The following is a 23532-nucleotide window of genomic DNA, read 5'->3' as shown; positions in this document are numbered from 1 at the left end:
TCGGCGGGCCTACCGCATAAACCGCATAAACAGCTGCCGCACAGGATATCTGTGTATGCTTAAATTCGGGACTCGTTTGATGAGAGCTTTCTTTTGTTAAAAGCTCATCTCACAAATTTTCAGTCGAAAATTTCTAACAGATAAGAAAGTTAAACAGATAAATGATTTTCATAGGAACTTTAAATAATATCAGCCAGCCCAAATTTATGCATGCACACATGAGTTTGTATTTTGACACCCCATTGGGCGTCTGGTCGGTTGTCTTTGTTGTTTATTTACTTTTACTATTACATCCATTCGAGCGGCTGACGACCTTATTATAGCCGTAGTTTTCGCTACTGGTGGCGGCGTTTTTATAAACATTAGTCGTAGTTTCTGTATTGTGTGACACCTTTTATTATAGGATATCAAATTCATTTATTTTAACTGTACAGTGAAGTTAAGTTACCCTAGATAGTTTTTACAAATTTTTAGACGAGTAAAAATTACGAAGTTCGCTGCCAGACAAGGTCACAGGGGTTACCTCGACACAACTGGTAAGTGACACACTTTTCTTATCAAGAGTAATGAATATTGATAGCAGAAGAACGCCATTCAGAGAGAAAGCCTATATCAGTAATGTGAAGAAAGCAACGAAACACAGAACATTGTTAAACGATCAAGTGAGTTACACTTTGCCTAGGGGCTATCTATTACCCTTTTTGGTATAATTGTGCTCTTTGCTGTTTTAGAGGCGTTTAGTTAAATATTAAGAGTCAAACAAGGATTATTCTTCAGTGTCTTCACGTTTTGTAGATTATTGCCTGTAGATTATGACTGTTATTTGGTTTGCAGAGTGAAAATCGTTACTGGAATCTGATTATCGCAACAGGCATCTATTTGGTTATCTCTTTGTGTGAGTTGTCTAGCAAATACGTTCTTTGGTAGTTCTTCGGTAACATTCTGCAACAATGGTCCTTAAAATCACCTAATTTTAATAAAGGATTTAGGACATTCCCGAGGATTCATAATTCTCTTCAACAGAATTCGCTATATTTTTGAATACACTCGTTTCTAATGAATTGATTTTCGAGTCAAGGGATTATACTTAACTGAATTGGGTGCTACATTGCAGATAATTGAATTACATTCAGACATAGGCGTAACCAGAACTAAGGGAAGAAGGAGGCAAGCCTTTCGAAATTTTAGAAGCTATACATATTTAAATTGGTACATAAAAGAGAGGAAATATAAAATATTGGTTTTTTTATCATTACAAATGCCAATAATTCATGTTTCGAGTGAGGAACAATAGTAACAGTGATTTATTTATGAAAGTACCTACCATGTTCATAACATTCATTACATAGATTTTTTCCGGGAAAAAAGGTATGCGCAGAAATTCAGCAGAAAGTTTTCCTCATCCAGACCAGATCCAGATCTCTAAGTCTAAGTCACACTCTGCAATCACATCTTCTGTTTTCGTTTATTTTTCGCATCTTCGGAAAACAAAATACATTGAATAAAATTTACTAAAATTTAAAATGCAATAAAAAAATAGGTAATTATAAATGTCAGCTTCAATGCAATTTTTCGGGTTCCTTGTGATTCCTATAAAAACTGTGCGAATTTTCAGATCTATCGACATTTTTTAGATTTTCCTAATATTATTTCTCGCAAAATCACCTTTTTCGAACCTTGTTTTCCAGAGATGTCTAGCTAACTCCTTAAAATATAGTGACACTTGATATTCGCAGGAGGTTTTCCTGGGAAAATTTCTGAGGACCGTAATGCGCTGTGATTCTTTAAGGAAAAGTTCCTTACCTCAAACTGATTCAATATCCGACGAACGGCTCAACATAAAATTTTGTAAACAACACTGCTGCAGCAGCATACTACTGTTACTAACTCACCCACGTGATGAGAAATAATCTCGCTTAAATTAAGATTGCAAGCGTGATTTTTAGCTCATAGCAGAGTGAACAAAGGCAATAGAAAAGAAAGAATGTGTAAGAGAAAGAGAGAGAGTTAGAGAGACAGAGTGAGAAAGACACTTTGAGAGAAAGTAAGAGACAGAGAGAAAAAGTAAGTGAGAGAAAGTGACAGAGAGAGAAAGAGAAAGAGAGAGTGTGAGTGAGAGAGGGTGAGAGAGAGTGAAAGAGAGAGAATGAAGGAGAGAAAGAGAGAGAGAGAAAGACAGAAAGAGAGAGAGAGAGAGAAGGAGAGAGAGTGAAAGAGAGAGAGTGGAAGAGAGAGAATGGAAGAGAAAGAATGAAGGAGAGAGAGAGAGAGTGAAAGAGAGAGAATGGAGGAGAGAGAGAGAGAGTGAAGGAAAAAGAATGAAGGAGAGAGAGAGTGAAAAAGAGAGAGAGAGAGAACGAAAGAGAGAGTGAAAGAGAGGGAGAGATAGAGAGAAAGAGAGAGAGTAAGAGAGTAGGTGAGAGAGTGAGAAAGTGTGTGAGAGAGTGAGAAAGTGTGTGAGAGTGTGAGAAAGTGTGTGAGAGAGTGAGAAAGTGTGTGAGAGAGGGAGTGAGAGAGTGAGATAATGTGTGAGAGAGAGAGAGTGAGTGAGAAAAGTGAAAGAGAAGGAGTGAGTGGGAGAGAGTGTAAGCTTTGAAAGTTAAAGGCGGCTTAGTGAAGTCGCAAAAAATGTAAATCTAAACTTAAAAAACGGATAGGCAGGATACTACTATCAAGGCTGATAAAAATCATTTTCACCACCGGAATTCTGTGAAAATAACAGCCAATCTTTTTCAATTTTCACCTCCAATGAACGCAGCGCCCTTTAAAACACACTACTCCGATGAAATAATTCACGCGCATAGTTCATGGTCACGCAAAAAAATCTTCTGAAAATCCAAACAAATGGTATTCACCACTTCCCTGACACGTTAGTAGTCTGCGGCTGCGCATCGAGGGGTTCGTCATAATGAGGGTACTGTCGATCTACAGGTCAAACTATAGGTAAAACCAAAATGACGTTATCATCGCTAAAATTTCTTTCGTGGCAGCATTTTTCTTGTCCATCACTAGTCGCGTAATGCTACTCTCCAGTACACAAACGGAGTTTAAAACATAACAGTTCACATAATGATTTTAGAAAAATTGAAAAGTGAATATCAAAAGAATACGCTTTCACTAGCCTGACGGAAGACTTGGTTTTCATTTTTTAAGAACACTTAAAAAAACAGAGGAAAAAAATTAACATTGCACTAGAGCGAAATATTTCGTTGTGATGGCTATTTTTCACTTTCATGCAAAAACGATGCAATTTTCCAGCCCTTACTACAATAGTATCTTCGAAGAAGCATTGAAGCTTAAAAGCTAGCTCACGATAAACGCAACCACCTTTATGCGGGACGTTGTTCTCTGATTGGGCTGAAACTTTCAGCGTCAAACTGTCTATTCAAGGCAGGAAGTTGTGCAAAATTTTAAGTTTTTTCATTGGGGTTAAGCGGGGTAAAACGGCATGATATGTTCAAAAACGTCCCAATCACAAAAAGTTCAATAACTCTTGCTAGACTTGATGGACTTTTTTAAAAAAAAGTGTTATTATTCTACACTAATAGTACTACAAAACGCATGGTCACAATATATGGCAAAGAGATAACATGACGAAAAAATGCATTTTTCTTTAAAAAATTGTCAACTTTTTAAGTCTTCTCACTCTTCTCAACATCGCTGGAAAAAAGTTCTGAATGCATATAGCGTTTTGTAGAGCAACTCGAGAGCTTTAATTTCATGTATAAGAGGCCATCCACATACCACGTGGACAGATTTTTAACGATTTTGAACCCCCCCCCCTCCCTCTCCGTGGACAACTGCTCAGATAAATTTTTAAAAAATTGTATGGACCGTGAACATCAGGCCCTAGGAAGGTTTTTTATAAAAACCGTCATAATCACTAAAATCACAATATTTTCAGCTTGACTTGATAGATTTTGCAGAAAACTCCCTGGACTTGGTGGTTGAGCTCTGATATCTGGTTGTTATAGCTTTACGGGATCTTAAAATTGCGCCACAACTCTATTGTATGATGGGCAGGCTTCTTCCGTTCTCTTGATTTTTGCCCAAATTTCCTTTTCTACCTGCCAAACCCCTTGGAGAACTAGACTTTCTCTCACACAAAGTGAGTAATTATCCCCATTTAGGCGTAGAGTATTTCAGTCGCAGAGTTTCTTTTCACTCTTTATCATCACGTGTTAGGGATAAACATTTATTTGCTCTCTCAGTTTAAGATGGAGTAGTTTTCGTTAGCTTCTCCTTCACTAGAAGAGAAGTTGGCCAAATATCAAAACATTTAGGTTCACATTGAAACCACATCCTAACCGTTTTCGAATTTAATATTATAGGAAGATTCACAACTCACCATGGGTGCTTATTCTGCAGAAATTTCGATTTTATACTGTTTTTGCCGCACCCCAGAGCGATGAGAATGGTAACGCAATTTTACAAGAGTTTCACTGGATTTTTGCTCTGTAAAATTAGGAGCGTTTTCTCGTCAGAGAAACTATTACTCTGCGCTCTCTCTACAGCAGATGGTGTGATGCACATTGAATGTAAGCTCGCAGTTGTTAAGAGGGAAGAAAACTGTTTTCTCTTCAAGATGAAGATGAGCAAAACAAAGCCTGATGATGGGGTAAAGTTTCAAGTTTAGCTTATGCGGCCGTGGCGAGGCGCGCTGCAAATCGCTCTAACTTTCTCGTTGCTGCTCAGATCGTCATAATAATTTGTGAGAATGTTCCCAAGATGTTGTACTTCAAGATAATGCAATAAAAAATCGTTTTTTTAGAAACTAAAAAGGTATATAACCCCTTAATACGTAAAAAATTTCATAAAGGGTATCGGTTCTATAATCGTCAGGGGGGTAAATGATGTTCACGATCGTTGAATTCTTGCATGACGGTTTTTCATTAACTCCCTGGACGATAATAGGGTAAAGTAGAGATACTCAGAAAGAGAGAGAGAGAGAGAGAGAGAGAAGCGAAGAAATCCACATGCAACATTTCAGCTCAATCGGACTTTGGAAAGTCGTGCCTGGCCTGGCAATAATAGATGATGATGGATCTTGATCGCGGGTCTAATACCGATGCTCGATATTTGAAACAATCAAGAAAGTGGTGTTCCATTTTCTGGTGAGTATAAGAATTTATGATTAGTTACATTTAATTCAAGTGGAAACAGCTGGTAAACTTTGGTAGTTTGTGGCACTTTAATACGTAATTTTTGTAATTTTTTCTATTTCTTGATTTAATTGTGAAAAATATCGGTAAAGTTTCCTAAAGTTTATAACAGAATCGTTAAGTTTCAGGATGATGAGTCAACCGAATCTACAGAACATCTTCAAAAGAAAGCCTTTCCACATTCCTTTTGATGATAACAAAATGCATCATGACTGGCGATGCAGCGATAACGCACTTTCTTCTGTAGGTTGTTTTCCTATCGTCACACAAATACTGATAATGAAATCTTTTTGGTGAGTTCAATGCCTTTTCCAGTAACTTTATTTGGTTGATATTCTTCCAAGCAAATCTAGCAGCGGGGTTGTAAAATTTTGTTTCCCTCTTCTCAAACCTTTCGCTTTACTCTGGCCTATCTGCGGAGTCTTGCTTGATACCGTCGCCAGATGAGGATTGGTCACTTGGTCATCTCTCATCGATAACGAACACCGGCAAAAGTTCGCATGTACGATGCATGTTTTTGGCAGTCGTTTTTGTGTACCCGCATGTAGGATAGCACCCCGCGCATGTTGGCATAAAGCTTGCAACTGCTTGCTTCGAGGGTTCAGTGTGTGAGGAAGTGTCCGCCAGTTCAGGTTTCGTGTCCACGTTAAGCTATAACACTTTACTACCTATCTTGCAGTTTGTACAGTTTGTTAGTGAGGTTTAAACTTTCCGATTCACACCTACGTAAGTATGCAGTGCTGAATTTTGTGTGAACTTAATTGTATGTTCGATTGGTGGAGATATTCGAAATTATAAACTGCTTCAACAAACCCTAGGACAATAAATTCCTAGGACAAAAAATATAAAAAAGTAACAACATCGTACCTGACTAGTAGTAACTGGTATCGTGATCGATACAAAAAGCTATCGAAATAAACAGAGGCACTGGCTATAAGGTTTGCTACGCTTCGCGATATTGTAGGCGGCATTGACCCACATTTTTTCGCACACTGATACCTGCTGTGTGCTTAGCGCGAGACGCGCGAGCCACGGTTTCGTTGTCAGAGTCGTAAAATTGATGAGTTGTTTGGTCATTTTTTCGCGCAGCTTAGATTTACGATTTTGGTGTACGATTTGTGGAAATATTGTCCGAGTAATACAATCTAAGTATAATCTAGGTCGCACGCCCAACAAACAATTGAGAAGCCTATTTTTAGGGTATCGCTATTGTCTGAACCAATTTGATAACGACTGCGGAGATAACAGTAATTGAACAGTAGTTGCATTGATAAGTGGAATCCACTGGATATTTTCAAACTTGTGGGCAGTAAACGGTGCACAGTTGTTTCATTGTGTATTGTACGGTTGAAGTTGGCACTGGTAACAACAGAGTCCGTGAGGCAAAGTGTGTGGATTTGATTTGAAAACAAACGTTTGGAACGCCTGGCCATTGCGTTCGAATGATTTATTGGCTATTGTGGTGTCGACGGTTTGATTAAACCAGTTCTTTGTCGTCTATATCGTCTTCGTAAAAATTTGTATTTGTGTGAGCCTACTAAAGGTGATTTCTTAAATATATTGTTGGCTAACTAAAAAAATCGCTATTCAAAAATCGCGGTTACTAAATAGTTCTTTATACTTTTGTTGTTGTTATGTGCCAACTACAAGCAGCACACCTAAAACAATGAGCGATTTTACAGAACGCGCTTTTAATTATTATGAGGGCCGCTGCTGTTTAAGTCGTGTCAGATAAATGTTTAGTGAATCAAAAATAATCATTGATATGTATTATTGGAAGAATTTTTAGCTACTTGATCTGCAGTTGCGAGATGAAATGCTTTAAATGGGTATCAGTAGGAGATTTTAAGTTTTTTATCATATCTACAGATCATCATTTCGAAAATATGATAATCGATATCACAATCGTTGTCAGCCAAAAAAATTGTTCATCTGCTTTTCCTGAGATTATCGTCCCACAACTCAAAAATCAGTTTTGTTTTTGTTAGTGAAATTTGCGTAAACTACGTACAATAAATGAAAAAGGGGAGGTTTAAATAGCAGTAAACTAGTGCAAACCAAATTCCAAATGAGATACACTTGACATAATCTACTAGTAAGTTTTCCTATGTGATTTTACTGATGGTATAGTAATTCAATTCTAACAATTATGAAGTTTTCAAATAATCTTAGTGAATTTGGCGTTTGGCGAACAGTTGATAATTTTATGAAAACATTGTGTGTGACAAACTCATTACTCATAACACGCTCCTAAGTGAATCAAAATACAAGTAAATTAATCTGCTGTTACAGATTTTGTAAAACAATCAAATCCCATGGATGGACCTGGAGCGCGTGAGTGCAGGAAAAGCCTACTCGAAATTCTTACAAAAAAAAAAAACAAATTCTTTCAAAATTAGGTTAAGTGGAAGAGATAGAATAGTGATAGGAAACAATGCAGAGACCTGCCAATTCAGTTCATGCGAGAAGAAGAAGAAAGAAGTCAGTTCATGGGACACAGATTTAATGATATTGGATAATATGCATTACTGAGCTCTAGAATTATTCTTTTTATGTTTATTTAGGGTATCGAACGTCTTCGTCAGTGGTTTTCTTCGGCAGGTTTTTGCATAAGATTGCTGCAGAAAACCTGCCGAAGAAAACCACTGACGAAGACGTTTGATACTCTATATAAATTATTTCAACTGACAAAAGTCTGATCAAATGTTGAGCGGTCAAAATTATAAAAGCGAGGTATTATTTATGAGTATTCAAGAAAAGGAAGGTATTTCAACCAATTTTTTTTTCTAAAATAATTTTGCTTTTGACAGAATTTTCAAAAATCACTAGTAGAAAAAAACTGGTCATAAATCAGTCTAGTTTTTGAGCCAAATTTGCTTCAATTCTCATTATGGAATTAGTTTTTCGCTTCTCAATTTTACCTCCATGTCCTGAATGAATTGTCTTGCTCATGACAAGTGCTTCAAGAAACAGTTGCTACATTATTTTTGGTCATTGAATCGTATATTGCAATCATATAATTTTCGAAACAATATTTGTAAACTGCCACACATATATATTTTTTAGCATTAAAATGAAAGCAAAAACAAAATTGAGAGAAAATGCCGAACCTGGAATACGTTTCCACGTCACCCGATCATGGGCTAGTCTTCTTCAATTGCCTCTAACACCCGCCGATCGCGTGTCCTTATCTACACCACACATCCAACGTTCCCTGCTGAATATTATCTTCGCTGCTCGCTCCTTCGACATTCGTGCCGCGTGGCCAGCCCACTATAGCCTGCCGTATTTTATTAGCTTGATGATATCCGCATGTTGGTACGCTTGGTACTAGAGATGGTCGGGTACGGGTATTTTTACCCGATACCCGTACCCGACCCGTACCCGACGGGTTCGGGTCGGGTTTCGGGTAACGCCAAAAAATATTTTTCGCGTTCGGGTCGGGTACGGGTAATTTAAAAACCAAGGCTTCGGGTTCGGGTCGGGTACGGGTTTGAAAAATTCTCAACTGGTCGGGTACGGGTAATTCGATTTTCGTGCATTATGAGAATTTAATCATTAACTTTTCTAGCCTAGGTGTTTTAGCATAGTCTTGGTCTGGGAGGGAGAAACGGATACGACGCAGCACAAATTTGCATCAGTAACGGTATCATTGATTTCTATAGAAGAATGATTGCATTTTTCTTGACCGTGGACTTATTCGAAAAATACTAATTATGAAACTATAACTCCATCACAAGTAAAGCAAATAGTATGCTGGGCTTTGCTAAGCGATTCAGCCACAATTTTCAAGACCCGTACACTATCAAACAATATACATATGTTAGACCTATTGTAGAATATTGTAATCTCATATGGATCAGTCCAAAAACAATTCCTTCTTTACGCGCTTCGCAACTTGAATTGGACTGCATGTCCTCTGCCATCGTATGAAGCACGTTGCAAGCTTATTAATCTGCAAACACTTAAACAACGCCGCGAATTTGCAATGCTATTCTTCTTCAATGACATTAATTCAAATCGTATAGACTCATCTGCATTACTATCACAACTTAGCTTTAATACACCTTCACGGCATCTTAGAACGAGAAAACTTTTTTTCAAAAAAACATTGCAGAACTAATTATGCAAAAAATGGTCCCATAAATCGAATGATGTGTCAGTATAATCTACATTGTAAAACCATTGGCATAACAATATCAAAAAAAAAAAAAACAAATTAAAAACTGTCTGAAATACACTAGAAATATCGTATCGTAACAAGAACATTGTAAACACTAGAAATAATAACTTTAATGAAATATTTATGCAGTCTACATTTGCTTGTCGAAATAAATATACAATAAATATTTTCTGAAACATAATATTTCTGTCCTTTGGTAAGCTACGAGTTTTGAAAGTTTTCCGATATTTTTACAAGTATTTTTGTTGTTTAAATGTGAAAGCAATGTTTGCAAATAAACTCTTTTCGGCAGACCTCCTACGTAATTATTACTCGGGTATCAAAAAAAAGTCGTTTGGTAACAGTTTCGAACTATACACTTCATCACGGTTGAGTCTCCTGATTGCTACGATGTGCACATAAAACTCGTCGCTTAATTCAAACTCTACCAGACATGCATTTTTCACCATTCTCCGTGTTGTGCTAGTAGGATAAATTAACAAAATAGAAATTTTCAGCAGTTTATATGAATCATACGTATCATACATATGCATACAAAATAAATAATTGAAATCCCTGATTAATTTTAATATGACGTAACTAACGGAACCCAAATTCTCCGTACATAGTTATGAATAGATATTTTGCTGCGTGATAAAAAATGATCAAATTTTTCAACATCAGACGAGCGGATGTTCTCAGTGACAGATGCTACGCTGGATTCTGGGATACTTACTTTACTTACTTTACTTTACTTTATTTACAGATACTTACTTTACTTACTTTACTTTTAAGGCGACAGACCGATTATCGATCCAGTGCCGAATCCAGAATACTTCGCTATGTCTCTCGGTCTTGGGCTGCTATCCTCCAATCGCCCCTAACACCGCGTGCATCCTCGTCGACAGCACACATCCAACGAGTGCGGGGTCTACCCCGAAGTCGACGACCTCTATCGGGATTCCTGCTAAATATAGCCTTCGCTTGACGCTCATCCGGCATTCTCGTTACATGCCCAGCCCACTGAAGCCTGCCGTGTTTTATCCGCTTGACTATATCCGCCGATTTGTATGCCTGGTACACTTCATGGTTAATGCGTCTGCTCCAAACACCTTTCTCCAATTTGCCACCAAGGGGTGAATACAAGAATTTACGTTCAAAAACACCAAGAGCTCGCCGATCAGCCTCTTTCAGCGTCCATGATTCATGGCCGTAGAGAGCCACCGAAAGAATCAGTGTGTTATAGAGTGCAAGTTTAGTACGGATTTGCAGACTGCGGGACCTTAGCTGGTTACGTAATCCGTAAAAGGCCCTGTTTGCGGCTGCTATCCGCCTCTTTATCTCACGGCTAACCTCGTTGTCACATGTCACTAATGTTCCCAGGTAAATAAATTCGTCGACTACTTCAAATGTTTCCCCTTCTAGCACCACCGCAGCACCAACCTCCGACGGACTACCATGCACTCTGCCAGCCACCATGTATTTCGTTTTGGCAGAATTTATGACAAGCCCTAATCTCGTAGCTTCCCTCCTGAGAGGTCCGAAGGCTTCTTCCACACGTAGAGCTGTTGATACCAATTATGTCGATATCGTCCGCAAAACCGAGAAGCATGTGCGACTTCGTAATGATGGTGCCGCTTCTCTGCACACCAGCCCGCCGTGTAGCACCTTCCAATGCGATGTTGAACAATAAGTTCGACAACCCGTCACCCTGCTTCAAACCATCTAACGTCACGAAAGAGTCCGATATCTCACCGGCTATCCTGACGCTTGATGTAGAACCTTCAAGGGTGGCACATATCAGCCTAATCAGCCTTGTTGGGAAGCCATGTTCGAGCATAATCTGCCATAACTCATTTCTCTTAACTGAATTGTACGCTGCCCTGAAGTCTATGAACAGATGGTGCGTCTGCAAGTTGAATTCTCAAAATTTATTGAGAATTCGTCGCAAGATAAACATTTGGTCCGTCGTGGAGCGTCCCCCTCGAAAACCGCATTGGTACTCGCCAACAAAAGTCCCCAGAAACTGCCTCAGTCTGTGGAACAGGATGCGGGAGAGAATTTTGTACACGGTATTGAGAAGAGTTATGCCCCGATAATTGCTACAGTCCAGGCGATGACCTTTTTTGTAGATCGGGCATATGAGACCCTCCAACCAGTCCGAGGGCAATTCTTCATCAGACCACACTCTCAGCATAATCCGATGGATGGCACGAGACAGCTGTTCGCTCCCGACTTTGAAGAGTTCGGCGGGAATGCCGTCCTTCCCGGCTGCCTTGCAGTTTCTCAGCTCTTTCACTGCTTTCTTCACCTCGAACATGGATGGTGGATCCACAGCTTGACTATCATTCTCAATAGTCATCCCGCTCCTTTCGACTCCACTGTTTCCCTCACCGTTCAACAGCACACTGATGTGTTCCTTCCAACGTCTGGCCACCTCTGTTTTATCGGTTATCAGGTTCCCCTTCCTATCGTTGCACATGACAGGGGCTGACACGTTTCGATTCCTGATTCCGTTGACCTTCTTGTAGAAGCTCCTCGCATCGTGCCTGAAGAAGCAACCTTCCGCCTCCGCGAGAATACGCTCCCAATGCTGTCGTTTCTTCCGGCGTTGGGGTCTCTTTTCAGCGGCTCTAGCATCTCGATATCTACGCATGCTGTTACGAGTCACAGCCGTGGCCAACATGTGACCCCTGGCGCGGTTCTTCTCCTCCGTCACTCGCTGGTACTCAGCGTCAAACCACTCATTGGGCGCAGCTGCCGCAGTTGTACCCAACACTTCTCGCGCTGTAGTGCTGATCGAACTGTGGATGTGCCTCCACTGTTCATTCAGGTTCCCTTCAACTTTTTCCTCAATCCGTTCATCAACCTTCTGCGAGTACTCTGCTGCCATTCCTTCAGTCGATAGCCGCTGGATGTTCAACTGCATCCTCCTCGTTGCCTTGGATTTTGGCTACTACGAGATAGTGATCCGAGTCAACGTTCGGTCCTCTGAACGACCTCACGTCTGCAACGTCTGTAAAGTGCCGTCCATCAATCAGAACGTGGTCAATTTGAGAGCAAAGCTCTCCATTCGGGTGCATCCAGGTGTGCTTACGTATGTTCCGGCGTGCAAAATAAGTGCTACAGATAGCCATCCCCCTAGCTGCAGCGAAATTAACAAGCCTCAGGCCATTGTCGTTCGTAGTAGAGTGTCAGTGTCCAGAGATATGCCGTAATTTCATTTCATCGATGTAGTAATCCCGTCAAAGCTACTTTTACAATCGGGCGTACACCTCTAGCTCGTGTCAATGAAATTAGGGTAATACTTGGTAATAAATTGACTTTTGGGCCGCATCGATTTCTTATGAAGGTGTCTATAGATTCACTATTGCTTATTGCCAGAAACCGTTATATTCGGTGTTAGTAAGATCGAGTACGGTATCGTCAGCTGTAGTGTGGGCGCCATAACAGACAACCTGGATTGATAGGATTCAGAGGCTGCAAAAGCGTTTTGTTCGCTTCGCACTCCGTAGATTTCCTTGGACAGATGGGCCGAATCTTCCTTCACATGATTACAATCTCTAGAGCAGTGGTTCCCAACCTTTTTGGCTCCGCGGCCCCCTATGCGAAGCTAAAAGAGCTTCGCGGTCCCCCAGTAGAATTTCAGATACAAGTTTTGCTATACGAGGCTTCGTTGTTCAGTCTCATATCGTTCTGTAAGTCTAATTTGTTTTACGTTTTAGTCCTAATACGCAAAAGAATTGAAAATCCGTCTTCACAGAGGTATCTAGAAAAAAAATTAATTACCTGTTAAATTTGCCAAGAGCTTCGCGGCCCCCTAGGTAAGTCTCGCGGACCTCCGGTTGGAAACTACTGCTCTAGAGTAACCCGTAGCTTCAATAACACTAGTCAACTGTTCGATTTTGGATGTACCTCGAATATTTACAAACAGCAATTGCTATAAGTTAGACATTCTAATATCTGTTGATTTTAAATTATTTAATGTTTTTTTCATTAAGACGATAACTCAGATGAATTAATAATAATCCATTCCGAATCAGATGCTGTTATAAGTTGCCCAATGCGAAAAATAGACACGTATGCAAAACTGCCCACCGGAGTTGGCACTAGATTTTCACTAAGGTTACTCGTATCCCAGTTAGCACCACGAGGAAGTTCTCGGTACAGGTGATGGTCACCTTGGGACCTTTATGAATAAAAGTTCAAACTCTTTAGATCTGTGAAACTGTATATTATTTTCGGAATAGAGAATTATAAATGGGTCGAACAAAAAAAACTAGTGATTTACCAATTCAACAGCGCTCTGTGAATTCAATAGACTGTCATTTCATTGAATTACAAATTTTGTATTGTCTTTTTTAATATTAGATATTAAATATTAACTGCGTTCCCTTACGCCCCAACTAAATGGATTAGTTTTGCCCTCACGCTATGTTTACTTTCATTCAAACAAGCTCCACTTTCGTAAATTGAAATAAATTTCTGTTGAAGCTTCTGTTTCATTTAGGTAATTACAGTTCGAAGTAATCAACTATCGATTCCATGTCCTGCTACCAACCTGGTTGGTTAACCAAATCGGTTAACCGGCTGTCCGATGAAGGCTAGTTTGTTTCAACCAGATGTCAATCAGCTAAACTGCGTGTTCAATGCTATCACTAACCTAATCATTTGTATGATTAGTTTTCGGAAGGGTGAAATGGATTATTGACATGCTTCCAATATCGATCAACCGCGCCTGAGCATGCTATTAAAAAGCAGTTTAGGTACCGGAATGTTTTGTTCAAATATTGACGGTCGTCATTAATTCGAATTCCAGGCCATCCACCGAAAAAACAATGAAATTTCTATTTCATCCATTTCAGAACAATGCGTCTCATTATTCTCGACACGGCCGATTATGTCGGCGAATGGTCCGCCAAGTATGTGATGAAGCGAATCAATGACTTCAAACCGGGACCGGACCGATATTTCACGCTTGGTCTACCGACTGGATCGACCCCGCTGGGGCTGTACAAGAATCTGATTAAGTTCCACAATGCCGGCAAGATATCATTCAAGTACGTGAAAACCTTCAACATGGATGAGTATGTCAACCTGCCCCGGGAACACCCGGAAAGCTACCACTATTTTATGTGGCACAACTTTTTCAAACACATCGACATCGACCCGGTTAACGTGCACATACTGAACGGTAACGCGCCGGATCTGGTGGCGGAGTGTAATGCCTTCGAGGACAAAATCAAAGCTGCCGGCGGAATTGAGCTTTTTATAGGAGGAATCGGACCGGACGGCCATATTGCCTTTAACGAGCCCGGATCGTCGTTGGTTTCGAGAACCCGCGTGAAAACACTCGCCCAGGATACACTGGAAGCAAATGCGAGATTTTTCGGCAATGACATCAACAAGGTGCCGAAACAGGCACTCACCGTCGGTGTTGGGACGGTGATGGACTCCCGGGAGGTGATGATTTTGATTATCGGCGCGCACAAGGCGTTTGCACTGTACAAGGCCATTGAGGAAGGTGTTAATCATATGTGGACCGTAAGTGCCTTCCAGCAGCACCCGCACACGATTATGATTTGCGACGAGGACGCCACGCTGGAGCTGCGCGTTAAGACGGTCAAGTATTTCAAGGTGAGTTCTATTGTTCTAAGAACATTTTTGCTAGTTTAATTTGCTGTTTGGTGATGGTTTCCTGCTCTCTTCTACTCTGTTGTATAAATATATACTCTGGTGATGGTTTATTGCGCTTCTATTGCTGTTAACAGATTTTCATGCGATGTTTATTCAACCAAATTATATTGTGATCAGGTTGGAAGCAACCGGAAATAAACCAATATTTTTATTATGGCGTGGTCATCCTGGTGATGGCATCAGTAATATGACACGAATATCACTTTCGTGATAGTGGATGGCAGTTCTACGCCTCTGGTGATGGTTTACTGAACCAAATAATTGGCACTTTTTTGCTAACGCCAAGCTTCCACCCACTTTTTTTAATTTCATGATGGCACCGGGCTGCTTCATGGTTTGCGTGGTGTTGACGCCGTGAACATTCAGGCTCTGAGCCAAATTCATCATAAACTGATCGAAGACGACGCAAAAGATGTACGAATGTTCAAATAATTCTAACTCTGTAGTTTGGAAGTTTTAGCCTGCTTGCAAACCTCTACTATCGTGGCATTTGACCAATCAAAAACTACTCTTTGATTCGAAGTGACCCGATTGCACCATCACCCAACAGCAAAGTCCATTCCCGCAAGACCAAACATCATCAAATGGTAAAAATGGCTTCTTCAATTACGAAACTGAATAAATTTGTCAACCGAAAACGGACCAACCGGAAAAAGGATGTTCGGAGTAAATCATCGGTAATCCTGAACAACCAGCATTCAGACAATGCGAACAACTGTCCAATAGTCGAAATAGTCTCTCGTCATCTTTCGTACACTTGTAACATCTATCTTGGGTTTTGTGACTGATATGTTTAATGAAAGATTAAATTTAATTTAATTTAATTTAATGAATTTAATGAAAGGTCAACCGGTAGCCATTCATCCATTGCCGCACTTAATTTAGAATATGTTTGTCCCTAACATGACGCAATCTCGTGTGGGGCAGGAAACGGGGTCTAATAAAATTCCATGTATGTCTGATGGGGTGGTGAAAATAGAAGTTTCTCTTTACGTAGCTTTGATTTTTCTCGCACCACCCTAACAAAAATCTATCTATTACTATATCCGAGACAACAAAGCACATTTTACATTTTCCATTTCCTCTACGGCTATTGGAAATGCTCTGTTTGTATGAAAAACAGGATTGCTACATTTTGGCCACTGCCAATGGGGACGACATAAGTGGGGCAACTCAGCCCAATTGATGTACAGCAGCGGAAGTAAGCAACGGTGACTACAGCAACAACACCATCAACAACCAGCAGCAACAACCCCAGCAAGTAATTGATCTTTATCACCTTCCTACGTTCACCAAATTAAGATCCAATCGAAGGCCACAATTACCCCCGGTGGCAGATGGATGACGTCCGCGTTTTTGGATCCACCAAATGGGGAAGGGAAGCAGGAAAAAGCGTCCGACCGGCGGTCCGTTATTCGGTTCCCCCATTTCTCTCCCCCTTTCACTATGTATATGCTAGTAAATCTCACCTATGGGATACTAATTAATTTGTTTCCTGCCGCGACCGGAACGACCCTTTTTCTCGCCCACAGAGCCTGTACGATGTTCATTCGAAGCTGATCGAAGGGACGTGAAGCGGCGGCCGGAACGAAACGGAAATATGTATCATGTTACTTCCTGCCGGAGAGTGATCGAAACAAATAAAAAAAAAAAAAACAAAAATGAAAAAGCGCTCGAATCCAAAGTGTAGTTTAAGTAAGTCATTTGTTTGCCAGTTTTCCACTTCATTTCAATAATAGTGTAACCAATTTTTCACCTGCTGTGTCTGTGTGTATGGGAAAGGAACGAAAAGAAGTCCGGTTTTGGGAGTAGCGTTGAGAAGAATAGCTTTTGCAAAGATCAGATGGGTTTTGATTTTCATAGCTTTTGTTTGAAGTTGCTTCAGTGAAGATTTTGGAGAAGATTTCAGCATTGTTTTAACAGTTGATATTTTGTACATTTTCAACAAATATTTTTCTTCACAATTTTCACAATATTTTTAATGTTTTGAACAACGTTATTGAAATTTTTATTGTTATGATATTCCATGCCATTTATGATTGGTTTATATTTTTGATATTTTCGACATTTTAGGACATTTTTGACAATGTTGGATATTTACGCCGCCGTCCTCATTCATTCATTATGCCTGCTGTTTGATTTACCTCTTCAGCAATGAATGTATCCTGCAGCTAATACATCACTTCTGATCAACATGCTTTTTACATTAGTTGAATTCTTATCGACTTGCTTAAGAAATTCAGGGGATTCAGTTTACAGCACAGTTTACAAATGTCTCTGGAGTACCGCAAGGTACTTATTTTGGACCGTTACTGTTTATGTTATTTACCATTGATATTTTTTTATTTCTTCCCGATGGGTGTCTTAGATTGTACACCGATAATTTCACACTATTTTAGGTTGTGAGCAACACTGTGGACTGCGTCAAGCTTCAGCGATATTTTAAGTCAATGGTGTTCTAGTAACTTTCAGTCTGTAAGCATTCAGAATTATAGTTTCATCTCGTTCTATTGGACAAAGATCTTAGAATCTTATTTGGCTATATGTACTATGTTGGGCTAGCCTCTATCTAGAGTGAACTAGGATTTCACGATTTGTTTAGTGCGGTTAACCTTAGAATTCTAATCCGTTCCGTTTCTGAATTGATAGAATTGAATTCGTGCAATGAAAATTTGTAAGATATGCTCAATGATTCCTCCCTTGACACAACCCCTTACATCTTCCAGCCTGTACTGAACGCTGCACTATGGGACATTTTCATACAAGCAAGCGGACAAAATTATTTTCGTCCTTTTTTCAATACTTTTAGAATTTGTTCTATCTGTTATGATCAAAACAATTTGCTTAACATCATTTGCGACTGTATTACACTCAAATTTTAATGAGTCGTGTTTTTTTGTATGAAAAGCGGAAAACATACATAGACTTGTTCGGAATTTATGCCCTCCCATTTCTCATACTCTTAAACACTTCAAATATGTAAGGAATATATTTGTCAAGTTTGGTGAATATCGGTCAAGACATTTCGGTGATATGGTAGAAGATGTATATGGGTCAGAGTTCGAAACGGATCAATATAAATCGCAATGTCTTTTTTTTTTCGATTGAATTATAAAAACCCCAAGATTTTCACTCGAGAACTTGATTCTCTAATTTTTATTGATTCTGAGTAAGTTTTCATGCTGCTAATGTCATTCGAAATTTAGGTCAAAATTTGTAAAAAATAGGCATATCTTCAAAAATATTGCATCGAATTTGGTGAAATTTTCACAGTAGGTGCATCCCAAGCAATAGTATATGAAAATATTTTTTTGCGAATATTCATAAATGACGTAGCATTCGAGGGGGGAGGGGTGGTTGCAGTTTTGTGACGAAATGTGACGAGGAGGAGGGTGGGGGATCTTGCCAATCTACAAAACTCATAATTTCTAACTAAACCAATCTACTAATCCATGGAATAGATTCTTCTTAGTTCACTGTAGATTTCTCATAAAGTAGAATTCTCAAAAAGTCACTTAAAAGCTCTAAATTTGATTCGGGCATCTGCACTCGAAAACTCATTAATTTCAATCACTTACCTCAGAAAGCAAAATCCACGCAGCAGCCAACCAGAGTATTTTTCGTCATTAGCGGATTACTTTTTATTTTAATCACTAAACAAAATTACTCACTACAATAGGAATACTTTAATCTTTAAAATGTTCACCTCAAATTTCCAAAAATTATTAATTACCAGAAATATATGAGATGAATTTTTACAAACCTAGATTCCCACTGTATTGATTTTCATCTGCTCACACTGTGTTGAAGAAAATTAAAAGTTGCCAAAACAGTTTCTGTAAATACGAAAAATCATATTGAAAATGTTGAATTATTCCGACATGATTGACATAAATCGACAACACTGCAGTGGTTACCTAGGTTACCAATTTAGCACGTGAATCACTACAGCGCATATCTAGGTCACCCCCTACTACAACGGTTTGCGTCTACGTTCATTCATGAAAATGCGATTAATTCAGAATTAACAGTGTGATAAATATGGGGGCGTCGTGAGATGAATAAGGCGTCGTACACAAATTACGTAACGCTAAAAACCTAGATTTCAGACCCCCTCCCCCCTATGTAACGATAAGTAACGTTCGAAATTACTCTCCACCCCCTAAAATAACGTAACCCTGGACAACTTGCCCCTACCCCCCCTCCGAATTTGCGATTTTTAGCAAACATTACAGTTGCGTGACTGTCTCAACTACCCCCCCTCCCCCCTATGTAACAATAGGTAATGCAGATTCAACCCCCCCCCTCCCTTCATGCGTTACGTAATTTGTGTACGACGCCTAATTGAGCAGTGAGACTGGCAACAAGGCCAACTGAGTGTTGTGCGCGTTCTGCCTCAACGTGAAATTTTAGTAATAAAGGCGGTTTCTCGCGGAATACAAATGAAGTAATAGGTGGAATCGCGAAGTTCCGGTTCCTCTGATACCTAGAAAAGTGAAGAAGAGCATCAACGGACCGCTCTGGGCAGGATAGGTATCGCTATATTTTCGAAGTGTTTTGTTTTTGAGGAGCACTTGAACCAACCACAAAACTCATCGACCAAGAAGTAAAATTTAATACGCTCGCAGCGCCACCGCCGTTCGGTGGCGGGTAAATGAATTAGCTGCCATGGAAAACGTGAGCAGATTCGAATCTGTACACTAATAGCGAAGAATTTCTTTAAGAAGACGTTGGTAAGATCGTTCTGAACTGTAACTGTATTATCAAGTAATATTAAATACGAGCCACTAATGTTAATTAGTCTGGAAGTGTGAATACAATGTTATGTCCAATAGATATAACAACGTATTCATGCGGGGCTTAGTGTTTATGAAAACGATCTCGGAATGTACGTGTATTGCCAGGCATTCTTGAAATGGGTCGTTGGATGAACACTAGAGCTGTCACCTTTCATCTCCAGGGCTAAAAATATTTGCATCTTTGTATTATGTAAAATATTAAAAAATCAGTAAAAAAAATCAGCTTTTAATAGAAATAGATGCAGATAGGTTTTTTCCATAAAAGCACTGCCGGTCAGTGGGAGATGAATTGTAAAAACACAAACACACACGAAGCCTAATTGAGCAGTGATTTAAGTTTTGAGATGAATATGAAAGTGTTGTGAGAATGGTTTGTTTTACAAAATTCAGGATAAATTTAGCTAAGTTTACTAAATATTATTTGCTGGACGATTCCATAAGAGCATGTAAGCGTATTTTGTTTATTTGATCAATGATGTCGTGAAAAGTTGGTGTTTAATCCGTGCATTCTTCGTGAATATCGGCTTAATAAGATTAACAATGGTATTTGTTCCACTATCACTGTTCCCTATATCACAAGATTCGTGACGGAACCCTATAGAATGTGGGTTAAACGGGGATGCCGCTACATTCGCCCCCGCTTCAATAAAGTGTGAATATTCTTGAAGAGTAAGTATTACATCAACCAGATTTGTGCTCATTTTTTTGTGTTGCGCTTGTCTTAAATTTTGTACGGAGGGAAAATCTGCAAAATATAAACAAAAAAATTCTATATAAAGTGCGGAATACAGAACACACCTAGGCAATATCGACAATTTGAGTTTCATTGTTCAGAGAGAAATTCTTTGCAATCATTAGATTGTCCATTGTAGTTTCTTAAATTTTCTTCCAGGAAAACCACCATATAATTTATGGTTGAAAATTGGAGATCTCATCATCGTGCAGAATATTGACAATATTGGTCGCAAAGTATTTTATGATTAATTACATAGGTTATCAACTCTGTTATAGTCAGGCTTTACCTATTATCGTCAGGTCAGGTCACTGATATCCTAGATCGTTAATTTCTCCATCATGCAGGTTCTTCCTACAAAAGATTAGTTTTCTATTCAGGGTAGCGAATCCATTTTTAAATCAGGGAAATCAGGGAATATCAGAGAAAACTGAAAAATATTCAGGGAAACAATTTTATCCGAGACGCGATTCTTTTTTGAACGATTCTTCAGCGGAAAATCTGATTTTTGCAGCATAAAAGGTTATTTAGAAATATCGACGGTTCGGTTTCATATCCGATTGAATACTTTTTTCACTGGGGTATTAGGGTTGCGTTCATCTACATTGCACTTGTTTGTGCTGAATGCTGATAAATATCAGGGAAGGTAATGTTACATTTCAGGGAATATCAGGGAAACTCGGGGAATTTGACTTTGAAAACTTTTTCGCCACCTTGTCTATCTTTTCATTAACCCCCCAGAGAATAATTGGATAAACCTGACGAGAATGGAGCCGAAACCCTATTAACAGCTACAAACTGGAAAAACAGGAGGGTTGTGTGCAAAGCCACGACCGCAAGGTTGAAGTAGAATACTTTTACAAGAAAGATAACCCGTAGTAAATAAACGTTGACTAATCAGATCAATCGAATTTTACGCTTCAACAAGAATTGACCATTTTCAATAACATAGTAAGTTGCTTGTCATGGTTAGGGCTTGACAATTTTTAAATTTTGAGATGAAATTTTTTCGGATGTCGTACTCATGACTAAAGGAAAAGACAATTCAGTACGTTCTGAGACACGGAAACAATGTAAAATTTATAACTTTAACAAATTTGAAAATGTAAATTAACGCAAGAGAAAACATTAACGCTTTAATCATTAGGTTTTTATTTCATACCGAAAAGGACAATTTGTTGTTCAATTTAGTATCGGATAAGATGCCGATTACATCTTTGCGTTATTATTGACAGTGCGAACAAAGTATTTGTTGTAATGAAGTAAAAAGTGAAATGCTGATATAACACTCAAAACTAGACGGCTCACGTGTTGTCAAAATGAGTCAACTTTTCATTGAATGCATTTACTAGTGCCCGCTATCGCACAGAGACTGCATTTCACTAAAGTACCTCACTGCATCAGCCGCTATCGATGCTGAGATCCGCTGCAACTAGTGCGCCATCCATAGCCATGCCACAGTTGTGACCGCTATACACTGCCATTAGTATCCACTGTCCCTGCATCAGCTGGCCCAGCTGCTATCGTTGCTGGAATCCGCTGCAACTAGTGTGCTATCCATTGCTACGCCACAGCTGTGGCCGCTTTCCGGCATCGCTGGTATTCACTGCACTGCTAGTGCTGCTGCTAAGGGAGGACGACTGCTGTTGTCGCTGTCGCTGATTATTTTCACTTATCCCGATCAAACGATTATAACAAACGGGTAACACATACATATCTGAACTTGAATGAAATAACGAAGCCTGTAATATTCTTGATATGCCAGAAAGATAAAAAGTACAGAATTATATCAAATTCGGTTATCATCCACTTGAATGTTCAAAAGTGTTTTTTAAGCATGATCGTAGCAAAATTTGTCATTCAATTAACAATACATTTGTACGTTCTAACTAATTCTGATCTTTTTCTGCCAAAATTCTTACAAAACTTGCTATACTTTGTAATAATCAGTAAGTAATTTTGATAGGAATTTTGATATTTTAACTATTGTCCATGTTTAGAACACAAGTTAATACAAAAAGTTCGTAATAAAAACGAACACTAGAAAAATAAAATTCCTGATAATTGAGTCTCCGGATAATCGAGTCGAACCTGTACTCAGCTGCGAAAAATAAATCTTTTTACTCATTGAAAATTTTATAGAGTGCATTAACTAAAATCAGTGCATTTTGTAGAAATGAAAACTTGCAAAAATCGTTGTAAATTTGCCAACATGTTTCTTTTTAAGAATAAATATCATGTCAATAATTATTTGAATTTGCTCTTTTTTACTCTCTCGTTGTTGACGAGGAGTCATGATTTTCAAAATAGATGATCTCCTGATCATTAGAGCTTCACGAAACTTATCCCTAATCGACTGACGTCTTTCGTCAAGTTTTCGAATTTGTTCTTAATTCAACTTTTTCATATTTTTTCATTATTTTTTAACTGCTGCACTGATTTAGCGAGTAGCGAGTGTTTGAAGATTTTTAATTTAAGTTTTACATAATAGCACTTGGGGAAAATGCCAATTGTCAACAGGCCATGCTAAGTTCTAGTGATATTCAAAATTGACAGAATGGCCATTCTGATTCGGAACAGAGTGGTTTATGTACATAAATCGATTACATGTGATAAGCAACATATTACTGGTCTTGTAACATGTCACACGTGATTTGTAACATGTTACTCGTAATGTAACACGAAAAGTAACATGTGAAATATCATGTAATATGTAACATGTTGCGTAACATGTAACGTTACACGTGACATGTTACATTTGACATGCTATGTCTTTCATGTATAGGGATACCATCTGTTCGAAGTTAGAAATCAGGACATCTTTCTGGGCACAAATTTGTCTAAGTTATTCTATTCTTCGAAGTATGAGCAAATATAACTCGTAATATTCGATTTACTCAGTTTTTTTCTACGCGAGGATACGTACCTCGAGGAAAAACGAGTTAATAAAAAAATCCGCGTATAAAAACGCGTAATTTG

General features: G+C 39.0%; 1 protein-coding gene across 8 annotated transcripts; it reads left to right on the top strand.

Annotated features, from left to right (window-relative positions):
* The first annotated feature begins 282 nt into the window (after window positions 1–282).
* LOC129731003 (glucosamine-6-phosphate isomerase) lies at window positions 283–16781 on the top strand. 8 transcript variants are annotated; one of them, XR_008728955.1, is made up of 4 exons: window positions 283–536; window positions 14190–14961; window positions 16145–16282; window positions 16554–16781. XR_008728955.1 is itself a non-coding variant. In XM_055690702.1 (3 exons), exons 2-3 carry the CDS (start codon window positions 14194–14196, stop codon window positions 16593–16595), a joined length of 810 nt encoding a protein of 269 aa, XP_055546677.1. In that variant the 5' UTR covers window positions 283–536; window positions 14190–14193; the 3' UTR covers window positions 16596–16781. The 8 variants fall into 8 exon arrangements, 2 of the variants coding, with proteins under 2 accessions (XP_055546677.1, XP_055546676.1); XR_008728949.1 differs by lacking the exon at window positions 16145–16282 and adding an exon at window positions 15388–15608; XR_008728952.1 differs by lacking the exons at window positions 283–536; window positions 16145–16282 and adding exons at window positions 575–662; window positions 15388–15608.
* Window positions 16782–23532: the final 6751 nt, after the last annotated feature.

The sequence above is a fragment of the Wyeomyia smithii genome, chromosome 3, assembly GCF_029784165.1.
Source record: "Wyeomyia smithii strain HCP4-BCI-WySm-NY-G18 chromosome 3, ASM2978416v1, whole genome shotgun sequence".
Taxonomy (NCBI): Eukaryota; Metazoa; Arthropoda; class Insecta; order Diptera; family Culicidae; genus Wyeomyia; species Wyeomyia smithii.
Note: the sequence above shows the minus strand (reverse complement) of the source record. Positions and strands in the feature narration are given on the sequence as shown.

Coding starts and splice junctions, on each gene's coding strand:
- LOC129731003 (XM_055690701.1), top strand. CDS start 14,194: ATGCGTCTCATTATTCTCGACACGGCCGATTATGTCGGCGAATGGTCC. Junction 14,962..16,144: donor AGACGGTCAAGTATTTCAAG/GTGAGTTCTATT, acceptor TATGAAAAACAG/GATTGCTACATTTTGGCCAC.